We start from the raw sequence: 24,569 nt of genomic DNA on the forward strand, positions 1-24,569 counted from the left end.
TGGACACTCTGGGACACAGAGAAAAATATGACATATAGAAACGATATGAAACGATTCTAGGCTAAGGGGGAAAATAGACCAAAAATCGAAGAAAATTCTATAGGGATTCTTTAAACTTTCTGCAGGAAATTTAACTAATTTGAAAGTAATTTATAACCTACTTTATTTTCAGTGATAACTAATTAAATTTTTTTTTGTCGGCCGCTGTGGTGTAGTGGTAAGCAGTGCGGGTTCCACTCCGCAGCACCTGGGTTCAAGCCCTGGTCAAAGCAACACCGCAAAGAAATTTAGAAAAAAGGTTTTTTCTTAACACCGGTCGCCCCTCGGCAGGCAATGAAAAACATCCGAGTGCATTTCGGCCATCAAAAACAGCTTCTCATAAAAATACAATCCTCGTTCGGAGTCGGCGTAAAAATGTAGGTCCCTCCAGTTTGTGTGAAAACATCAAGGCACACGCCACAAATCGGAGGAGAAGCTCGGCCAAACACCAACATATGTGTAAGCGCCAATCTATTATTATTATTATTTAACTAATTAAAATTCTCACTTTTTTCTCTGCAACGAATTCATTTATTTAACGTGGCGATGTCCTAGGAAGTAGTCAATTGCCTTTCCCTGCATATATTTTCCACTCCTTTAAAAAGAATTTGGCTTAAACAACTTCAAAGTATGTATGGTTCGTTTGAATGCGCTTTCGTTCTGCACTTCGCAGATGCTTTTTCACATTTCCAAGACACTAATTGTTACTTTGAGAAAAAGGAGTATCAAAATTCGAAACATATACTCAATGCATTAGTTGTTAAGTAGTCTTTCAATTAGTTGATTTGAAAAAAATCACTTGCTTCCGTCAGGGCTGCCATTCAGAGTAGGTCCCGGGTTCGAGAGCATGCCAGCGCAATTTTTTCATAATTTTTTCTATTTTAAGCTTTTAATGCAGTAATCTTAAAAACTGTTAGTTTTATTAAAAGGATCTTCTGTCTGAAAATAAGATGAATATCTTCTTAACAAAAACCATAGTGATATCTTATTAATTTTATTCAATTTTATTAGCTATGTGTATATTCAGAGGTGTGGAAATAGGTGTGAATGTTTAATTTTCGGCTTTAAGACCGAAAAAGATATGGAGTATTTCGATCCTCATTTCGCGGGTCTTTTAAATGATTTCTCAGATATAAGTTACCAGGCTAAAGTCACACTGATAGGACATAGTTGGCGTATACTATATAGTGCTTCTGCTAGTTTTGATTATTTAATTTTTGTGTGGATTTTTTTTTTTTAATTTTGTGTTTATATTATAGAATGACTATACAAAATTAGATAATAAAAAAATAAATAGTCAACGTCGCCAAAATGTGGGTATCGTGTAGTTATCATAAGCACTATATGAGGGTCAACGCTCTTGTGGTTGTGTAAAGCATACGTTTATTTTAGTGAGATGGATGTTTTTAAAGTTAGGTATTGAGATGCGTTGTTTTCAAATATTTGNTTAAAAACTGTTAGTTTTATTAAAAGGATCTTCTGTCTGAAAATAAGATGAATATCTTCTTAACAAAAACCATAGTGATATCTTATTAATTTTATTCAATTTTATTAGCTATGTGTATATTCAGAGGTGTGGAAATAGGTGTGAATGTTTAATTTTCGGCTTTAAGACCGAAAAAGATATGGAGTATTTCGATCCTCATTTCGCGGGTCTTTTAAATGATTTCTCAGATATAAGTTACCAGGCTAAAGTCACACTGATAGGACATAGTTGGCGTATACTATATAGTGCTTCTGCTAGTTTTGATTATTTAATTTTTGTGTGGATTTTTTTTTTTTAATTTTGTGTTTATATTATAGAATGACTATACAAAATTAGATAATAAAAAAATAAATAGTCAACGTCGCCAAAATGTGGGTATCGTGTAGTTATCATAAGCACTATATGAGGGTCAACGCTCTTGTGGTTGTGTAAAGCATACGTTTATTTTAGTGAGATGGATGTTTTTAAAGTTAGGTATTGAGATGAGTCATTTTCAAATATTTATTCATTCATTCAATCCTAAATAATACTAGAAGAAAAAGCATAAAGGAACACGATACACAGTGTTTCGACTATATGGAGGCAGATAGAAAAAAGTCATGGTGACAGTTGATAAAAAAAAACCGGTTGGACTTAGGGAGGGAAAAGTAAAAGTCACAAATAGCACATTTCACATTATTTACTCGCCCCCGTTCTTCACGAACGATACATTTCCAAAGAAATATGGGAATCGGCGCGATACCATTAAAGAAAATGTTTCTTTTTCAACTGTAATCAATTACTTAAATATCGTGGAATATTTAGGTGAAGGTATTTATCATTTATTTGGTACTTTCCTATTTTCTTACCAACGAATTTACTTTGAAATTTAGATGCTAAAGGTTATTAGGAAAAAAAGTGTGATTACCGGTCCGTCAGGTCTTGAAATTAGACAAATGTTTCTTAATTTTTTATTTTCAGCTTCTTTTTGCATACTTTCGCGAAAATAATTTTTCGAACAATGAAAAAATCTCACCAAACATTGGGAAAAAAGCGAGTATTTAAACCTAATACATTTTATAGTATAACCTTTGTTTTCTGAGAGTGAAAAGCAGGAAAACAATTAACCAGAATTCCATCACATTTAACGACTGGGAACACATTTTTTGTGAGTTTTGGACGTTATATTGATACAATCTTCCCCATATTTTATATTAAGGTTTTCCTAATAAAAGAGAGAGCACAAACTAAATTTCATCGAAATTGGATGAAATTTAATATTTCCGCCCATAAGAGTAGAAGGCGTTGCAATTATGCCATCTNTTTTTTTTTTTAATTTTGTGTTTATATTATAGAATGACTATACAAAATTAGATAATAAAAAAATAAATAGTCAACGTCGCCAAAATGTGGGTATCGTGTAGTTATCATAAGCACTATATGAGGGTCAACGCTCTTGTGGTTGTGTAAAGCATACGTTTATTTTAGTGAGATGGATGTTTTTAAAGTTAGGTATTGAGATGAGTCATTTTCAAATATTTATTCATTCATTCAATCCTAAATAATACTAGAAGAAAAAGCATAAAGGAACACGATACACAGTGTTTCGACTATATGGAGGCAGATAGAAAAAAGTCATGGTGACAGTTGATAAAAAAAAACCGGTTGGACTTAGGGAGGGAAAAGTAAAAGTCACAAATAGCACATTTCACATTATTTACTCGCCCCCGTTCTTCACGAACGATACATTTCCAAAGAAATATGGGAATCGGCGCGATACCATTAAAGAAAATGTTTCTTTTTCAACTGTAATCAATTACTTAAATATCGTGGAATATTTAGGTGAAGGTATTTATCATTTATTTGGTACTTTCCTATTTTCTTACCAACGAATTTACTTTGAAATTTAGATGCTAAAGGTTATTAGGAAAAAAAGTGTGATTACCGGTCCGTCAGGTCTTGAAATTAGACAAATGTTTCTTAATTTTTTATTTTCAGCTTCTTTTTGCATACTTTCGCGAAAATAATTTTTCGAACAATGAAAAAATCTCACCAAACATTGGGAAAAAAGCGAGTATTTAAACCTAATACATTTTATAGTATAACCTTTGTTTTCTGAGAGTGAAAAGCAGGAAAACAATTAACCAGAATTCCATCACATTTAACGACTGGGAACACATTTTTTGTGAGTTTTGGACGTTATATTGATACAATCTTCCCCATATTTTATATTAAGGTTTTCCTAATAAAAGAGAGAGCATAAACTAAATTTCATCGAAATTGGATGAAATTTAATATTTCCGCCCATAAGAGTAGAAGGCGTTGCAATTATGCCATCTTTACCAAATTTCGTAATTCCCTATTTCTAAGGCAAACTAGAGCACACATCAAATTTCAGTGACNATATCGTGGAATATTTAGGTGAAGGTATTTATCATTTATTTGGTACTTTCCTATTTTCTTACCAACAAATTTACTTTGAAATTTAGATGCTAAAGATTATTAGTAAAAAAAGTGTGAGTACCGGTCCGTCAGGTCTTGAAATTAGACAAATGTTTCTTAATTTTTTATTTTCAGCTTCTTTTTGCATACTTTCGCGAAAAGAATTTTTCGAACAATGAAAAAATCTCACCAAACATTGGGAAAAAAGCGAGTATTTAAACCTAAGTCATTTTATAGTATAAACTTTGTTTTCTGAGAGTGAAAAGCAGGAAAACAGTTAACCAGAATTCCATCACATTTAACGACTGGGAACACATTTTTTGTGAGTTTTGGACGTTATATTGATACAATCTTCCCCATATTTTATATTAAGGTTTTCCTAATAAAAGAGAGAGCACAAACTAAATTTCATCGAAATTGGATGAAATTTAATATTTCCGCCCATAAGAGTAGAAGGCGTTGCAATTATGCCATCTTTACCAAATTTCATAATTCCCTATTTCTAAGGCAAACTAGAGCACATATCAAATTTCAGTGAAATTGGTACAGGTTTACTATTATTTCCACCTGCCTCCATATAGTCGAAACACTGTGCGGTATGTTCCACATAAGTCAAACCCAAAGGTTTTCGGAAAAAGTTTTAAAAAGGACGGAAAAATTTTTCATACATACATACAACATCAAGACGCAAATTACGCATCGGGGCGCAAAATATTATTATTATAATTATTCATTCTACTGAAGAAATTCGTATTAATCTTAGTTTTAGAGTAAGGTCATAGTAGTCTTTGTCTCTCCCTTCCTCCCGCTCACTCATTATTTCTCATTCCCAGTGGCAAAAAACAATTTACGCAAACGACTCCGAAGTATTCTAAGAAGTTGAGCCTTCGCAGATTCTAAGGGTGCATTTAGGTTGGAGCTATGATAAGATATAAGCTAAGCTTACATAGGTACATAGTTAAGCGACGAAAACGGTAAATAGGCATCTCTTGTAAGCTCTTATCGTTTGTCTCTGATCGTATTTCCGCTCCACTATAAAATCTTATCCGCCATACCCATTTAACATTTTCTTCACTCAGCTTAGGTAGACTTAAAGTCACATCAAAATAAACGCAACATAATGTACACCTTAATAGTAATTATTACTGTACAACTGAATTTATTTACATTCTTTTTTTTTTAATTAAATTTTGGAACGATATTAATTTGATTATTAACTCTTTGGATCTTTTTCTTCAATATATCATTCCAGAATTCACGGGGACCGTTTCACTGCACGAGTGAACCGTACCCAACTGGTGGAGTCCAGCACCAGTCGGGAGGGTTCATTCGCTCATCCACGGACAGTGTTGGTGAACCTGGCGTTTACATCACCGATCAGCATAATCATCACGCCGCCACCGATATACCACCATCGCCGCCACCATCTCTCGTCGGCGATTCGTGTGAACTACCGACTGCTGTTGCTTGCTCTCAGCCCGCCCCACAATCATTGCTTACCGAGTGTCAACAGTCAACTGGCTCGCTCTTCTCAGTTGTCTCGGCGCCACCGGTGCCGCTTGCAGAGCTCGACGTTAAGCAAGTGGATTCACTCAATAGCGGTGGACTTGCCAAAGTCATGGGCATCGGCGGAGGGCTTGGACTGCAAGCGGGTGTCGGGTTGGGCTTCTCAACAATGGGCGGTAGTGCGCAAAACGCATATTCCACCACGTCAATGGACGCAGCCACCGCCGCCACGGTATTGGCTGCGGGTGCAGCAATCGGCTGCACAATGGATGGCACGGCCACCATCGCTGGCACCACCACCCATGGAATACAACGCCGCCCGGCCACGTTGCCCATTAATACGCCCTACTGTCCGGCTCCGACTAGTCGCACTTTACACGCCAGCCTCTTGGAACATCAAATTACCGAAATTGAAGAGGAGGACAATGAAAATCTGTTGACTGTCTCCAGTATTACAGCGCGGCCTCTAATCGCCAAATCGCGTGAGATACGTTCGAACCGTCAACTACAGTTGATCGAACAAGCCGCGAAACGTGGGGGTAAACAGCCAAGACGCGCTAATGCGTCTGCACGCGCCGCCGACGGCAGTGGCGCCGATACGGATCAGTGCGTTGCGGGCAAGCGCACAACCTCTGCTTCTTCACGTTCCTCTGTTAATGCCGATCCACCAGATGGAGGATACGGCTGGTTAATTGTTTTTGGTGCTTTTTCTGTACAATTTTGGGTTGCCGGATTGGTCAAATCCTATGGTGTACTTTATGTGGAAATTATGGAAACATTTCCGAGCTCTACGGCTACTGTGGCTTCCTGGATACCAGCCATACTTTCAGCGCTGTGTTTGGTTTTGGCGCCTGTATCCAGCGCACTTTGTCAGCGGTTTTCTTGCCGGTCAGTTGTTTTTGTAGGTGGACTCTTCTGTGCACTGGGTCTAATGTTGAGCTACTTTGCGACCAGCTTACTACATTTACTAATAACATTTGGAGTTTTGACAGGTAAGTTCGTGCGTTGAGAAATTATACCAAATTTGGGGGATTTGATGATTAATCCTTCAAAAACAACCGCTTCCTTTTAGGCATTGGTGGCGGTCTTTCCACAACGCCTGGAGTAGTTATTGTGTCACAGTACTTCGACAAACATCGCGCGCTAGCTAACGGCATCTGTGTATCGGGCACCGCTGCAGGTAGTTTTATACTACCGGTGCTCATTAAACATTTGGCAGAGGCTTTCGGATTCCACGGAACGATATTAATTTTAGGCTGTTGCATGTTTCATGTCTGCGTCTCAGCAACACTCTATAGACCGTTAGAGGATTACAATAGCGAGCATGGCAAGTTGAACGAGGACGAAGAGGAATCGGCCAAACCGCTGAACGATATAAATCCCAGCACCACGGGTATGCTAACTAGCTCCACATATTTGGACACATGTGATGCTACGCTCAATAATAAATTCATCGAGCACCTCTTCATGGAAGAATCAAAGAATCGTCTAAACGATCTGTACTCTGGCAAAGAAAGTGGTGAGCTATAATTTATAAAAAAAAACTTTATAACTATTTACTTATCAACCCAAAATATCTTATACGTATGTGTTATCAGCAAATGAAAAACAAAACACCGCTGCACAGGAAAGTGATGACGAAGTCAAANGCTAACGGCATCTGTGTATCGGGCACCGCTGCAGGTAGTTTTATACTACCGGTGCTCATTAAACATTTGGCAGAGGCTTTCGGATTCCACGGAACGATATTAATTTTAGGCTGTTGCATGTTTCATGTCTGCGTCTCAGCAACACTCTATAGACCGTTAGAGGATTACAATAGCGAGCATGGCAAGTTGAACGAGGACGAAGAGGAATCGGCCAAACCGCTGAACGATATAAATCCCAGCACCACGGGTATGCTAACTAGCTCCACATATTTGGACACATGTGATGCTACGCTCAATAATAAATTCATCGAGCACCTCTTCATGGAAGAATCAAAGAATCGTCTAAACGATCTGTACTCTGGCAAAGAAAGTGGTGAGCTATAATTTATAAAAAAAAACTTTATAACTATTTACTTATCAACCCAAAATATGTTATACGTATGTGTTATCAGCAAATGAAAAACAAAACACCGCTGCACAGGAAAGTGATGACGAAGTCAAGGATGTCATTGGCGAGACCACATTCATTAAGCCAATGAAGAAAGTGCGCAGTTCGGGTATTATGCACTCCGTGGAAGATCTCAGCACAGATTCCACTTGGATGTATCGCAAGAATTCGGGCACCGATTCAAATCGTGGCAGCCGCCGACGTCGTAATGTTTTTGCCAACGATGAGATCATCTCGAAGATAAAGGCACATCTGGAAAAACCGCTCTCACCACCTGCCGTGGTAACACGTGGACTTAGCAAAAGCATGGAGATACCAACACCAGTTAGTAATTTCACTGACCTAAACAAGCGTGGTGAACTGCATGACCTCAGCGGCGCTATAGTGACTCAACCACCAATTCGCGTTGGCGCAAGTGATGGCGAGGACGAAGATGATGACGATGAGCCACGCACTTGTTGTGATCGCATCGAAATGTATTTGGATATAAGTTTGTTAAAGGATACTACTTTCATACTGATGTGCTTGTCGGTGACATTGATGTCGGTCGGTTGTCCCTACATGCTTTACTACCTACCAGCGCACGTTATTTCAATTGGTAATTGAAATATTTTTTAATGTTTTCGTTTTACGGTTTTTTAGCTAAGGTTTACTTTAAGAAGGAGTCATTGTATATGGAAGGTTTTAGTTCCGATAGTCTAGAGAGCTGAATAGGATGCCCGATGCATACAAATTTGGATATCCAACCTAGCCTTTAACTTATCACTTTTCGCCACCTCCGAACGGTTGAGGATTTTGCAAGTTAAATTTTTTATGATCTTGCCGATTCTTGTGCAGATGCTTCAGTAGTAAATGGGGATTGAGAGCAGCATGCAGCCCGTGGATGCCTCCTTGTCATTTCTGAGCGAAATATTCACCCTGTTTCTTATGGCCAAAGGTGTTCGCGAAAAAATCCTGATCTGTGAATTCTGCAGACTAAAGAAATATATGACTTATTACCTCTCTAGCACCCGTTATAAACATGCTGGTTATGTTTTCCAATTTTAGCCGAGACTTGCATTGCTTTCAGCTTAGTTCTCTGGCGTACTCTTGACGTTGAGGCAGGTTTTGATTAGCTCCTGTCGTGATCTAAATTTACGTCGGGCAGAAATTTTCATGGCAGAGAAAGATCAACTCTTACACTAGTTATGCCCTTGGTTTTTTTTCAAAGGATACCATGGGTCTAGACGTCGGTTTTGCTGAAGCCGCCTTCGTCCGCTTATGTATTTTAATATTCGATTCGATATCGGAATTGGGTATTGCCACGGAAGCAACCACCGCGACTGGAGCAACCGAACTCTTGTGAGCACCATGTTTCTTCATCAAATAAGCAATGGGGCAGGAAAAAGTGAGCACTGCCAGATTTTTCCTTTTCCCCTTAATGTCCTCAAGAGTACAAAAGGAGTAGGTTTCTAAAGGTGGAATCTCTGTACTTCCCAAGACGCACACAATAAGATTAAGTCTACGGGTAGTCCGGAGTTGTTAGCGCTGCAAACTAACAATAGATAGAACCCAAGTTCTATCCCTGATACGCGCAACATCCAACAAAATAAAATAAAAAGGTTTTGCTATCAGCGGCATCCTCTCGGAAGGCAATGGCAAACCCTCAAGTGTACTTCTGGCACGAAAAGCTTCTAATAAAATACTATTGACATTTGGAGGCGGCGCACAGTGGTTTCTGGGCGGAAAAAATTCCAAATGATGAAAATTAACAAAAATATTTTTAAAAATTTTTTCTGAATAGCTAATTGAATGAGGTTTCTGAAAAAATGAAATTCATTTATTTATATATGTGCTGCGCCAAAGTTGTACTATTGCTGGCAGCAGGTTTTTTCTGATTATTTTTTATAAAAGTTTGATTAATAAGTTCTTTAGCTGGTTGAACAATATTTAAAATCTTTTATGATTTTTATATTAGGTATGGATAGTACCTTAGATAGAATATAAAATATCGTTCCTCCAGTTATCATGGTCTTAATAGAACATAAATCAGTTAATCGAAAGAAAATATGTATAAGGGTATGCGATTAGGAGGTCTATAAAAAAAGCTCCACTCTTCTCCAAGCTGAGTACTATATTTTAGTATTAAGTATATTCTGCGCAATCAGATAGATGTAAAATCAGCTGCCACCAGCTGCCACCTTGGCCGTTTGAGGTCTTCAAATGTCCGTATTAGCTCAAAATCTTGATGAAATCAATTGTGTTATCTACTGTGTAAAAGCACTTGTTGATGAAATACAAATACTGGTCGAAGTAGCATTTGGAATAATAATAAAATGTTTTTGAGAATAAAGTCAATGAGTTGAAATAAATGTCATTAAAAAGTGTAGCCACCGGCGAATCGCACCGTTACCTTGGAAAAAAAAACTATTAGAATTTTCAAAATTTTTTCCAGTTTTAGCTTAGACATTTTATGAATTTTCAGTGTACCAATTTTCAGCTTAATCGGACTATCCGTTTGCAAGATATTGATTTTTTTCCGCTTTTCGTCGACTGTGCGGCGTAAATTGGTTACCACCTAAAGTCACATAATGCTTTTCATCCCAGCTTTTATCAACTTCATGCCAGCTCTTAAGAACTTCATTGCCATCCTACGATATTCAACAAATTTACAACCAGTTACACGCCTTATAATAAGGCCTTGTCCATCATCCATTCCATGTCCATTCGTTATCCATCAATGGGTGACGTATCTAAAGATCTTTTCACCGGAGCGTCGTCATCCATGCGTTCAACATGTCCAAGCGAGCGCAATCGCTTGATTATATTTCTGTTGTGCCAGTGCCCTTCTCCATTCAGATGGCGACTCTCCACTCTAGGTAGACAATTCTTCGATGACTTGGTGGACCTTATCTGCGTGGAAATCAGAGATCTTCTAGAATTCCTGCGAAGTTCAAAATGGTTTTAGGAGGGATTGGAAGCTGCTGAACCAACATCACAATGGGCTCTGATCCTAATTGTGTCCTACTCTTAACTATTTATTTAAATTATTTTTATTTTGGCTTTTTATCTATGCTTATCTCTTCCAGGAAACAACAAAAGCCAAGCTGGCTACCTTGTCGCCGTGAGCGCTGTGCTGGATTTATGTGGTCGTTTGGGACTTGGCTGGTTGTCAGATTTGCAACTCTTTGATCGCAAAAAGACTTATATTTTTTGGTGAGCATCGTTATCGAATTACCTGTTTATAAGTAAAAACTAATTTAATATACACTGCGACATATGGCTTTCAGTATACTCGGCGCTGGTATTGCCGTACTCACCATACCATCGGAGAATTCTCTGTATTTAATAGGTGTATCCGCTGCTATTTATGGTTTCTGTTTGGGCAGCTGGTATGTTTTGATGCCAGTATTGTTAGCTGATATCTTCGGTACGGATCGTATTAGTTCCAGCTATGGCTTGGTGCGTATGTTCCAGAGCATCGGCGCTATCTCAGTGCCACCTTTGGCAGGTTTCCTGCGAGACGTTACAGGTAGCTACGCGATTTGCTTCTATTGTATGGGCGCTTGCATGGTCTTGGGCAGCATTCCGCTGCTAGTTTCGGCGTTAATGGAAAGCCGGGACAGCGATCCATTCGAACAACCTGACGAGAGTGATGAAAACTCTACGGTATCCTAAGTGGTGATAAATGTTTCGAAGATTTTCGAAATGGATGAAATATATTCTTAATAAGTGTTTTCTGACAAATTTAAATACCTAAACCCGGAAAGATCTGTGAAATCGGAGTTTGTGGATAGTACGTAAATTATACAATTAATCGTACCCATGCTATTCGCTAGTAGCTACTCGTATTTAGCGCAGTTTTGATGTTGAAAGAGCTTCTAAATTCGTGTTGACATCTCTGTATGTGTAATTAACAAATTAACGTAGAAAAGTAGTAATAACAATAATTCCGTATGTATTTTAAATGAATACGCCCACACATGCAATATTTTGCTGTACTAGTAGATTATACATAGAATTTTAAACACTGTATACCACAGCTCTCTACCAAAGACAAATTGCATACGGCCATAGACCTTGGTATACTTGTTCCTGACTCAAATGCAGTAAAACGAATTTATTTTGGAAAATTAAAGTTTAAGTATCCACATGCAAATTTATGTAGTCACAGCCCATATTTTTAGCTGAAGAATTTCCTATTTTTAACCGACTTCAAAAAAAGAAGGAAGGTCATCAATTCGTCGGAATGTTTTTTTATGTATGTTACCGCATAACTTTGGACCACGTTAACCGTTTTCTATAATTCTTTTTTTTTTAAGGAAAGGAGTTACCTCATAGATAGTCCCATTCTAATTTGGTTTAAGTCCGATCATTGGATCATGAAGAAATTAACGATAATCTTAAATTTGTATATGAGAACTGAAGTCGGTTTTGTTTTCGGCTTAAAAATTACATGTGTCCTTAATGCATTCATATTTTCAGTTATAAATATTTATTACTTTTAACCACTGTTTTACCAAGAAGTAATGTGAATAACGGTTGAGCAATTGAAAATCTCTTGTAAGGTTACAATTATATATGTATGTTTTATGTACTAAAACGGACTTTGGACTTTGCGTTTTTCACCTAGTGAGGATTTACCAAAAAATGAACTTAAATTTTCTGAACTAAGTAACAAACGTCATTAAGATAACTTTTATGACAAAAAAGTTTAGTTTCGGCAATTCCAATCGAAGGCTTATATTCAAACGACCTACATATCTGCACTTAATACAAAAACTATTTTCTGATGTTAGAACCCATCTGAGACTTATGTAACTGTCGTAAGTAGCTGCAATTTTAATTTTGAAATTCATTAGTTAATTCTTCTGACTAGGTCAGGATTTTTATATAGGAATGTTATTTTTGGAAAAATTGCAGATTGATCATATTGAACATAAGCCCTCGATTTACTACATAAATACATAGTGATACCTTAATATAGAAAGACCCTAACTCATATAGTCGTTGAAATCCAAAAAACCCGTAACTAACTAAAATTTTTGTANTTTATATGAGAACTGAAGTCGGTTTTGTTTTTTGCTTAAAAATTACTTGTGTCCTTAATGCATTCACATTTTCAGTTATAAATATTTATTAATTTGAACCACTGTTTTACCAAGAAGTAATGTGAATAACGGTTGAGCAATTGAAAATCTCTTGTAAGGTTACAATTATATATGTATGTATAAGATAACTTTTATGACAAAAAGGTTTAGTTTCGGCAATTCCAATCGAAGGCTTATATTCAAACGACCTACATATCTGCACTTAATACAAAAACTACTTTCTGATGTTAGAACCCATCTGAGACTTAAGTAACTGTCGTAAGTAGCTGCAATTTTAATTTTGAAATTCAATAGTTAATTCTTCTGACTAGGTCAGGATTTTTATATAGGAATGTTATTTTTGGAAAAAATGTAGATTGATCATATTGAACATAAGCCCTCGATTTACTACATAAATACACATCGATACCTTAATATAGAAAGGCCCTAGCTCATATAGTCGTTGAAATCCAAAAAACCCGTAACTAACTAAAATTTTTGTTATTGCTTAAAACGATATGGGGACTTATAATTCGATGATTTGTATGATAATCAATCAAAAAGTGAATTTTGAATTTCTAGATAGTTACGGCTTTTTATATTCCTGCGAAATAGGACCTTTCTATATTGCGGTAACCATAAGATCGTATGTAAGTATGTATGTTTTCTGTTGTTGATTTTTGACGATATTTATAAACTACTTATCATTAGTGTTTATTTTATTTTACATTATTTTATTTAAATTTTTGTTTTTGAAGTTAGGTTTTTTAGCGGGGGTAGTGAACAAAATTATCGCCACGCAAATTGTGACACTTGCAATGTAACGGAAGTGCATACATTTTTCCTTTTCTTCTGCTTAAGGTTTAACGACAAAGACTTAGCCTAAGACAAAGACGAAGACACATCGTCGCTACCACATCGAACTATCGAATGTGCAAAAATGCTTTTTCATTTACGATACGTTTCGCGTTTACGTAATTTGGAAAATCGTCGAATTTCTAGTCTGCTTAGAAGCAGAGGATACAAAGTGTCGAATCCCACACTTTTTCCTAATGTCAACAACATTTTTTACGACTGTTTCTTTGCTCCCTTGAAAAGTACCGATTTTCATATTCGATAGTTTGGCATGGTAGCGACGACATGTTTTAAACGAAGACGAATACAAATACGAAGACGGATCATCAGTAACGGACGGTGTCGTCAGTAACTTAACCTTACTTTTTCGAGACGTCTAGTCCTGCAATATAGTAGAAAATGTAGTGGTAGAAAATGTACCAATTCTGTCCGACTTTTCCTCCATTAGTGCATACTATTTCAAAACAAGTTTAGGAAACTATATAAATAGTTAGGAGTTTTCAAGTATGAATATATGTTTGTATCGTGCTCCAAAGGGCTGGACCATTTATTAAAACTAATAAATAAAAAAAAAATGTCGTCAAATGAGGCAATTTCCTACATAGCTTGTAATAATTTTTTAAATAGATTGAAACACATAAATATCGAAAATATCATTGAATTCTTTATTTTAGCAAGTAGTCACTATTAAGTGCATCAATTGTTCATTTGGCTGAATATTATGGCAATGTAGCAAAAGTTATTTAATATTAAAAAGGGCCTTTCCATACGACTTTTGTTTAAGTCTCTTTTTAATTGATAACCACGATATCTTTTATTTCTTCACATTTTTTTTTTTACAAAAATTTAACAAATCTCGAAAATGTAGTATTTTAGATACTATTTTACTAAAGAATAGTAGTATGTAAAGGAGAATCGCCAACACTCTAAATAAGCATTCCGAACTTGTCAAAATTACAACTAACTCGTCGCTATTGACGACACCTTTTCTTATTACACCATGGACGGATTCTGCGACGATAGGAGGACAAAGTCGAAAATGAAAAATAACACAAATCTTGAAAATTTTTATAAATCAGACAAAAATAACGCGAGTCATTTTCGAAAACTTAAAGTTAGAAATATTTTGTGGACTTTGTACAATTTCAAAAAATTTTGTGTACAGATTTGTGAATTGGTTTTCAAGATATACATATTTCATATACATAAGTGGGCCATGCCTAATTTCCAAAACATTTATGAATAGAATATTTTGGGTAAATATTAAAGAATTCTTTAGCCACACTACGTAAAAGGTCTGAAAATCCAATATATATGTATGTATGTACACTCCGCTTCACTTGAATTGGTACACATTTTGTTCCTCAAGATCAGAGCTTATATCTGGACTTGTGAGCATTGGAGAAGCTTCGTTTTATTCTCATTTTGAAGAGAAATGGTGCAAATGAAAGAGCACCTTAATTACTTTGGATTTTAGTCCACTTTTTACACGAAAATTATGCTTACTAGTTATTTTGATTCACTTGAATAGGCACAAGCGCGAATAGCATCATTGTGTGTAAAGCAAAGTTATTAAATTTTCACTCATTAATTAATTAATTAATTAATTAATTAAGAGTTTAAAGGACAGTTAGAACTATAACAGAGCAAGGATGGGGCAGCAGGCGCACTTTAAGCTGCAAAAATGCTTAAATGGAAAAGTTCACGGGTCCAGGACTTTGCACGCGATCTGTTGTAAATAAAACACAAGGGAATGCAAATGTTTTTAATGGCTGAAGCGGGCTCATAGCATCTAATGAAATGGAGCCAGACCATGAAATGGAGAAAACCCGTATTACCGTCTATAACAAAAAGTACCTTACGAGGTCAGCATCTTATTGTCGACATAGTAGACAAAAATTAAAGAAAAACGTTGGTGTTCATGACACTAAAATGTGGACTACGAATTACTCAATACACTTGTATTCAGAAAATTTAAAGAAATAGAAAAATAATTTTGATGGCTACAACGGATTTAATAATAATTGTCACGAGTTTTGGAAGGGCAGGCGTTGTTTATTTCCTCGCCAGGATCGGGAAGAGAGCATGGCGGTCTGAACCGCGATTCGCAGTCTAGAGCAGTTCAGATAACAAGTTTCAGATTTCAAGTTTCCAAGATTACGAAAAATTTAAACAAAAAAGTCTTAAGGGCATTTGTTTTAACATTTGTCGAAAAGTTTGCGAGTCAGACAATCCATATGATGGTTGGCAGTTGTTCAGTGCTATCCGCGTAGGGGTTTTTTCTATACATTGGAATTAAGAATGTAGTATCCAATACTGAAAGTGTTATATAGTAGAATTAAAATGAATGGTATGCTTTTGTTGGTTTCATGTAGTGTAAAGCCACTATACTGTGCCTTTTCAACTGAATTAAAATAATAGTCTTATCAAACTATGATATAAAGTGGAAAAAAATCCAAAGTAAGAAAGTTGTTTTCTTCATTTTCGCCAATTTTCTTCGAAATTAATCATTTTTCAAAATGAGATTAAAACGAAGCTTCTCCGATGCCTACAAGTCCAGATATAAGCTCAGATTCTGAGACCTATGCAAGTGAAGCAGAGTGTATGTATACATCTTCATATATAAAAGAGAAGCTGCTTAATGTTTTGTAGTAAGACGCATACACTTAAAAAGAGTTGTCACCTGTTAAAAAGTTAAATTGAATAAATAGGATTGTTCAACTATCACAATGCGGGTGTCAAATGGCAAAATGTTTAAGAGAACTCGTTAAAAGAAATATTTTTTGAGAGGGTTGTCACCTGTTTGAAAAATCAAATTCCGATATTTTCATTAGAAAAAAAATTTCAATATGGGAGTTAAACGAAAGAGATTAAAGACAGCTCACTTTCCAAAAGATTTTAAATAAGGTAGCCATTTCTTTTAATAACTAAATTCGAGTGAATTGATTACACAAAAGAAATTTTACAATATGGGTGTCAAACGAAAGCGGTTTAAAAAATCTTAACTCTTAAAATAATTTTGAATGGAGTTGCCACCTATATAAAAGGGTTCATTAAATTAAGTAAAGTTAACTTCAAATTATTTTATAAGCTAAATGAATTATTAATATATGGGTATCAATAATTTCTAAAGTACACGAGGAGAGTTACCACCTGTTCAAAATTCAAATTCAACTAGAATTAGGTAATTGAAATATTGGAGAACAACATGGTCGTCAGACGAAAGAAGCTTAAGAAGACTTTAACTTAATAATATTTTGAAGATTAAAAGAAGTGAAAATCTCCTTTTTTGGCTGAGTATAAGTATGTAAAGTTTTATTGAAATAAACTACAGAAATTTCATACACTCAGCGATGCGGGTGGGGGCAAACTGGTATTGTTATAAACAATAAGCAGTTAAACAGAAACTACTGAAACACCTGATATACACTTTGACACCTTATCCATTTTTACTCCGAGAAAAAGTCCGGCCTATTTCGGCCAGGAAGAAGAAGAAGCCATTTACGATCCAATACGTACGGTAATGATTTCTGGGCCCCGTATGCGGAAAAGAGCGGCGGCCTTTGGCATTTTCGAGGGTACCAGAGAGGATCGAACAATGAACTGTGTAACTGCTGGTGATGTCGTACTAATGGATGCAAATGTGCTAGCCCTGAAAATATTCGATGCGGTACCGGTTGGTGGTGCCAGAGGAAGAGAAAGTTCCAACACACAGCCTTTGAAGATGGCACTTTAAACTTCGAAACGAACCCTTTTTCAATTATTTTTTTCGATCGCGGTCGTAATTCGGTTGACATGGAATGCCCCATACATACATAAATAAAATAGTTACAAAATAAATAATAAAACTATTTATATTATTACTCATTGCGCTTTCATTATCACCATAAATCAATATTGGCTTAAGTTCAATACGTGACCAAATTAGCAATGCAGCAAGCGCGGGGTATATCGAGCACAATTATGTAGGTCATAGTTAAATTTGCTTGCAACACAAAAATAACATAACACTAACTATAATTGTTTTAGTAAATAAAATTATAAGTCAGGCAACCATATTATTCTTTTCTTTTTTTTTTGTTTAAGTAATCCATTTTTAAGTACTTTAGTTATGTTAGCATCTGCAGGAAATACTTACACATGCGAAAAGTACAAAATTTACATATAAATTACATTCAATTTTTCACAAACTCGTTGCAGCTTACTTTGGAAATTCGAACATAAAACAACTGTTAAAGTAAACTATTTAATGTTATATACCTAGCAATGTCCGTCTGTACATATCTACNAATTACATTCAATTTTTCACAAACTCGTTGCAGCTTACTTTGGAAATTCGGACATAAAACAACTGTTAAAGTAAACTATTTAATGTTATATACCTAGCAATGTCCGTCTGTACATATCTATGTACGTATGTATGTATGCACAATCATGTGAGTGCATGCGTATTGGCAGACATCTTATGAATTTTAAATTCAATTTAAATGCAATACTTTTTTTTACACATTGTGTGCGTGGATACATACCTGCATAAAAACATGTATTTTAAAATAACCAACATCAAACACGAGTAAATTAAGGTGTAAATATATGTACATACAAACATGCTTACATACATATGCATGTATGTACATGCGTGTACTTAACACTAAAATATTACGATATACAAATGCAAAAACTATACAAAATACAAAAATAAAATAGAATATTAAAGAAACTATACATAGTATAGCATAACTGATAAACTACTCATATGAAACATGCGATAAACATATGTAAAAACTTAACTAAATCAATAAAATTCAATGTCGAAATGTTAATTGTGTGTTTTATTTATGTATGTATGTATTCATAACATCTAGAAATCATTGATGCAGTTTTGCGGAGAAGTCTGACATTTTTATCGAATTGAAGCAACTACATTAACTCTGTTATATAAGGAAGGCGCTAAAGGCAAGCAAAGAGAATCATTAACTAGAAAAATTCTGCAAGATGTAGTGGATGATATAACAGGCTGAGCCTCTGCCGGAAGAGGATTCCTGATAAAAGTTTAACTTGCTTGAGGAAGTCATTAACGGTTCAGGGATTGGGAAGCAATGATTTTCCAGGTCTTAGGCGTGGCTTGCAAAACGTCAAGTGTCGGTTTCAAAATGTGTACTTTAGGGGTTTTGAAAGTAGAGGTGTTCAATTGCCCCGTGCCCGGCTGAATATCAGCGGCAATGAATAAAATTGTGAAAATGAAATAAAATTGCGAAAAATCCAAATATCATAAATCGCCAAATAAAATAATTATATTGCAATAAGGATTGTGTCCCTTTTTTTAATGTGAAAAATATACATACATATCGCACGCTAAGTAATATAGAGAATTATTAGGACGGGCTTACAAGTTTTGAGCCTAAGCATCTTTAAGTGTCATTAATGTCTTGACCTCCGTGCCACTAGTTGCAAATATCATTCATCAAATTGCTCACAGAAAAAAAAAATGCAAAACAGCAACGGAATTATATGATGTCCACAGATGATGGGGAGTCTGGACCTTAGTTTGCCACCATCAAACATTGGTGCCTAGAATTCAAGTGTTTCAGTAAAATCGCTGGTCAGGGCGTACCGCTGTGTTTTGGGAGTGTGGAGGTATTCGTTCATAAAAAAAAAAAACTAGAATAAACGGAGACTATTTATTCCATATTGTTTATAAAAGTGCGTCAAGTGGTTGTCGAGAAACGGAAAGGCCCAAGGAGTCCGGTTTTTGCAGGACAATGCACGGGGCATACACGCGCGAGTTGCAAGGCGTACCCAGGGCGTGACTGGATTTGAAGAAACCACCCACCCACCATACTTCCTATTCTCCAATTTGAAGAAACACCTCCGCGGACTATGATTTTCGAGCGCAGAAGGAACGAAGGCGGCAGTGGATGATGATTTCGNTACCCAGGGCGTGACTGGATTTGAAGAAACCACCCACCCACCATACTTCCTATTCTCCAATTTGAAGAAAAACCTCCGCGGACTATGATTTTCGAGCGCAGAAGGAACGAAGGCGGCAGTGGATGATGATTTCAAAGACAATTACGTCGAATATTTTCCACTGCCCTTTACGATAAATATAAGAAGTGCATTAAAGTAGAGGGAGATTACATAGAAAAATAAAATTATTATTCATTTCTATCAGCTATTTTAATATCTTAGGCTCAAATCTTTTCAGCCTCCACTCGTATTTGAAAATTTATATTTTGTGGGAAAACGCAATCAAAGTTTGATCAATTCATACAGTTGGTATACAAAAGAAAGATCGAAAGGCACATATCTTCGTCATTTTTGAGAAATTTAGTTGTCTGTTAGACTGAACATATTCTCCAAAAACGTAAATTTCCAATTTTTTTCTCCATGTTACACCGTGCAACAGTCATTTTACACCAGCGATGGGCAGAGAGAGCTTTTACTCTACACGCGCCTATACAAAACAAGAATGATAGAATACAAGATTTCGCATTCCTGCGGGTGATGACGTCAAGATAGCAACGAATAGGAAAGAATAATTGGAGATAGAGGAGAGAAAGAGTGTTAACTGTCAAACCAAGGAGGTCGCCATATTTACATACATATAAACATCTCTGCATACATCCAAACAGTTTGCTAAAATGACGTCACACGAACAGCTGATTCTGTCAAATTCGCCAAGAACAAAGTAGCGGTACTGCTGATTGCGCCACCTCTGTCTCCCTACATCGTGTATACAAAATGTGTAGAAAGCTAAAAAGAGCTGGCAAGGCGTTGCCCATCACCGTTTCACACACATAAAACTCAGGGCTGGTTTCTCCAACTCAACTTAAACCAAGGTTTTATATTAGCGGTTGTTTTTCAACCAATTTTAAATTTTTGTATGACCTTGGAAAGAAGAATGTTTGTACTTTTGAAAGTAGTAATAAGTTTTGTGTGCACATTGCAAATATGTATGTGGAAAATGTTTGGAATAAATCTATAATTTTCCCCAATTTTAATAATGTTTCCCACCTCTACAACATTTTTGCCAAAATTTCAAAAGAAAGTGGTATTTATTTATTAGGTCGAAAAGAGTTTTTAATTTGAATGGTACCTAGATTCACTAAAACCATAAAAAAAATGTAAAATGTGAACTTAGCAATTACATTTCTTATAAAAAGACAAATTTAAATTTTTCTTTATTTTAACTAGACGAACCAATGAAACCTCAAAGAGAATCCAATACAACTGATTCAAATCTTCGGTGAAATATCATAGAAGAAATTTTTGAAAAAAAATTAAAAAATTCATAACTTCCGAAATTGTCTATTGAGTTTTATAAATGGTACCTAGTTTTACTCGGAATTAAACATTATTTTCGAAGTAATGACTGAAAGCGAGTATTTTCTTTTGAAATTTTGGAAATAAAGGTGGTCGAAGTGGGAAAAAGAATAAAAATTTGTGTAAACTTCAGATTTATTCCAAAAATTGTCTACACATTTACAATATGCTCACAAAACTCATTATTCCTTTAAATAATGCAAATATTCTTCTTTCCGTAGCCATACGGAATCTTATGATTGGGTAAAAAATAACCGAGCTAATTTTTTTTTAGTGCGGAAAGACATGTAAAAATGGTTTTTTTAAGAACAAGTCGAACATTCGAGACCGTTACAAAAATTTTAGACGCAGTTTTGTGAATTACTCAACGAGCTCTACGACCGATGTGAACTAGGTCAGTTCATGATCATTGTAACACCGTGTTATTATATGTAAGATCTATAAATTCTCTTTTCAAATAGATTTGATTTTAGACAAGTGAATCAGCTAAGATGAATGACTGGTTTTTAATAAAAAATGGATGATTCAGGAACTATTGTTGTACTCGACCTTAACTACAACCTACACTAAGTTTTGTTTCGGGTGTATTTCGCGCCTTTTTTTTCTAGGTACAATAACTTCTTTCTCTTGCTTGAAGCATTTAGAGCCAAAGTCAATAGGCCTATGACAAGATATTCCACTATTTTTAAAGCAGCCTTATCAAACACAGTCTTATTGAGCTGATGACCTATGCATGAGGGTGTAATGACAATGAGAAAACCAACCATCCAGAAAAACTCATCGTCAAATCATAATTTCGAAAAAGATGTAAGCGGCATTTTTTCAAAATTTTATTTTTGATGCAACAATGGATCTAGATGCTCTAGNGATGACCTATGCATGAGGGTGTAATGACAATGAGAAAACCAACCATCCAGCAAAACTCATCGTCAAATCATAATTTCGAGCCATAACCGCCAAAATGATGTAAGCGGCATTTTTTTCAAAATTTTATTTTTGATGCAACAATGGATCTAGATGCTCTAGGAACATTTCTGCATCAAAAGGAAAATTTTTAACAAAATGTCGCATAGATCGTTTTCATTATGGGGACTCGTCAAAGCACCAAATATAGACAACTAAACACAATTTTTAGAAATTTTATGTTTTAATTTACAANTTCGAACTGGCAGCCGAGATAGGTCGATCTTCCACTCAGCCATCGATTTCTGCATCAAAAGGAAAATTTTGAAGAAAATGTCGCATAGATCGTTTTCATTATGGGGACTCGTCAAAGCACTAAATATAGACAACTAAACACAATTTTTAGAAATTTTATGTTTTAATTTACACAGGACAGTGTTCTAATTTGTAGAAAGAATCACCATAAAACTAGCCCTCATACCGCCCTCAATCAAGAAACCAAATGGACCTAAATTAAAGTATGTCATAATTTAATAGGACTTTTGGTATAACAACAAAAACAAAAAATAACAAAATCAACATTATGCGCATAAAAATTGTGTCTGGAAGGTGCTTAAAAAATTGTACTAATTTAAAAAATCATATACATATGTACGTACGTACATACATATGTACATAGGTGCTAAGTACAAGTAGGAGGATTGAAATCTATTTACAATAGTAAGCGCTCAACTATGTACATACAAGTAGCATCGTCTACACCACATCTCTGAAGGTACTTGCTAGGTATTTAAAATGTCTCCGCCGCTGGTGGACCATACTCGGAAGCTGGTGCTGGTGGTGGTCCATATTGAGCAGCGGGCTTTTGTTGTTGCTTATATTTGATGAAGTAAACCTCTGGTTTGCTGGGTTCGGTTGGCGCAGGTGATGGCAATATTAATGGCTGTTGTTCCTCTGGTTTCTTCACAAGCACATAAACGAGTGTCTTATGTTCATCCTGTACAGGTGGTGGGAGCACTTGTTGCGCTGGCGCTGGTGGGTTTGGTGCCTTGATGAAGATGATCTTGTAATGCTTCTTTGGCACTGCAGTTTGGATAGGTGCCGCTGGCTGATACAGCTCTGGCTCTTCTGGTGGCACATGCACGTACACATTCTTGGTGACAATAGCTTCAGTGGCTGGTGGTGGACCGTAGAAGGGTGCTGGTGGACCGTAAACGGGTAGTGGCTGCGAGGGTGGCTGTGTTGGTGGTGGGCCGTATTGCTCCGCTGGTGCCGAGGGTGGTGGCCCATATTGTTTTTGTGGCGCTGGCGGTGGTCCATAGCGGGAAGGAGGCTCAGGCATGGCCATAGCCATGGCTAAGGTGCAGGCGATCACGAGTAAGCTGCGCATTTCGATGTGATGTGATTTATAAGATCAGTTGTTTGAGTATTCGCGTTAATCCGTGCTCTGTGCTACGCGTTCGGGGAATCGTATTGAATTGACATAGTGGCTTGGATTAAAAAACGCTTTTATATGCATGCAAAATGTGGTGGTGGGGAGTCGTGCGCCACTTCGCGATTAACGAGTTTCGATTTCGCCAGAATGCGCTGCACAGTGTGCGTTTCGGTTTTCGATTTACAATTTTTGTAAGTATTTTACTTTCGGTTTTGGCTGAATTTTGTCTACTTTGTGTGCCCAATTAATTTTATTGACATTAACTGTGTCTGTGTGCATTTAATTTTTGGCATGAATTTACAAATCATTTCGATGCGCATCCGCACGCCCGCAATGCGACTGCGTGAACGCGCGTTACTATTTGCCACTGTCGCCTACGCTAACCCACTCGCCATAGGCGATTACGCGATATCAGCTAGCTTGAAGACATACATACACCTGCGCGTACGCTTCCTGCATACGCAATGCGATTTCCGAGTTGCGCTTCAAAACAATAATAAGAATAAATACATGGTGCATTCGATAAAATACAATATGTATGTAAATTAGGGCGCTTCGATTTGTATGAGAGATTTTTTCGACTATGCGCATATAACACAGAAGAACCCGTGGGTCTAAAATCAATTTGGAGTTTGCCAAATTGCGAAAATAAGTTTCTTAGCATTTTTCTGTAGTGTCGTAAAGAAGTGCTTGAAATTTGTATAAAAACATGCTATAAGTGGTTTTTTGGTATGAAGAATCCATTTCTGCGCTAATCTTTTTCTTAAAACCTCCGCCAGAGGACGTAACAGTAAAAATTATCCCATTTTTTCGAAAGCTATTTTCGCAAATATGGCAAACTACAAATTGATTTTAGACATATGGCTTCTTCGGTGAATTTGCTTAGAAGTACACGTACATAGAATACTAATATGCGATACGCGCATTATTAAAAAAAAAATACCCACCCTAATGTACATGCACATATATACTCTAGTAAATGGTAATCGAAGTATTTCAATTACAAAATTCGCTTTACCCTTTATTCGCAATAATTTTCGCAGCTATTGACTTAAGCGACGCGTCTCTGCGCGGCATGCGCACGCCCAGCCGCCTTCGTGTTGACACCTTTTTGGGCTTCCCGGCTTTAAAGCCTACAAACTGTCAAAATAACTTGCATTTTTGGCTACATTACGTCGCTGTGTGCATCGCTTCGCCGTGTATGTAGTTGTGTGTGTGAGGCGTCCGGCATCGGTCATTGCATTGCACAAAATTATGTAACTCAACGAAGTGGGCATACCTATGTACATCGATCGGTCAGGGCTATTAATTACGTGCTATTTTTTTATTGATTTGAACTTTGTGATTGTGTTCCGCAAGGTGTTAATTCATACGATTCCATAAATAAATAGCTAGATAGATTTTATAAGGAATGTGCACTGCGACCTTGGTT

The 24,569-nt window shown here is 36.3% G+C and overlaps 2 protein-coding genes and 1 long non-coding RNA gene across 5 annotated transcripts in view; 2 read left to right on the forward strand and 1 right to left on the reverse strand.

Moving 5' to 3' along the window:
* Sln (monocarboxylic acid transporter silnoon) overlaps positions 1-11,778 on the forward strand; it is a 31,274-nt gene extending 19,496 nt beyond the window's left edge. For 2 of the 3 annotated variants that reach the window (XM_017610259.1, XM_017610260.1), the window contains 6 exons: positions 5,199-6,444; positions 6,525-6,598; positions 7,102-7,474; positions 7,554-8,147; positions 10,618-10,744; positions 10,819-11,778. In XM_017610259.1, the coding sequence (XP_017465748.1) occupies positions 5,199-6,444; positions 6,525-6,598; positions 7,102-7,474; positions 7,554-8,147; positions 10,618-10,744; positions 10,819-11,206 (2,802 nt within the window). In that variant the 3' untranslated portion in view covers positions 11,207-11,778. Of the gene's footprint in view, positions 1-5,198; positions 6,445-6,524; positions 6,972-7,101; positions 7,475-7,553; positions 8,148-10,617; positions 10,745-10,818 lie in introns of all 3 variants that reach the window. The other variant, XM_017610261.1, reaches the window with a different exon arrangement.
* A 258-nt stretch (positions 11,779-12,036) lies between these two features.
* Positions 12,037-14,040, forward strand: LOC108358779 (uncharacterized). The gene is made up of 2 exons (XR_001846831.1): positions 12,037-12,240; positions 12,784-14,040. It is a non-coding gene; the product is annotated as an uncharacterized LOC108358779 (long non-coding RNA).
* Positions 14,041-22,043: 8,003 nt separating this feature from the next.
* Positions 22,044-23,450, reverse strand: Twdlbeta (Tweedlebeta). The gene has a single exon (XM_017610272.1). The coding sequence runs from the start codon at positions 23,090-23,092 to the stop codon at positions 22,493-22,495; it is 600 nt and encodes a 199-aa protein (XP_017465761.1). The 5' UTR covers positions 23,093-23,450; the 3' UTR covers positions 22,044-22,492.
* Between the last annotated feature and the right edge of the window lie 1,119 nt (positions 23,451-24,569).

This window comes from Rhagoletis zephyria, unplaced genomic scaffold, assembly GCF_001687245.7.
Source record: "Rhagoletis zephyria isolate East Lansing unplaced genomic scaffold, Rhagoletis_zephyria_1.1 Rzeph_scaffold_00295, whole genome shotgun sequence".
Taxonomy (NCBI): Eukaryota; Metazoa; Arthropoda; class Insecta; order Diptera; family Tephritidae; genus Rhagoletis; species Rhagoletis zephyria.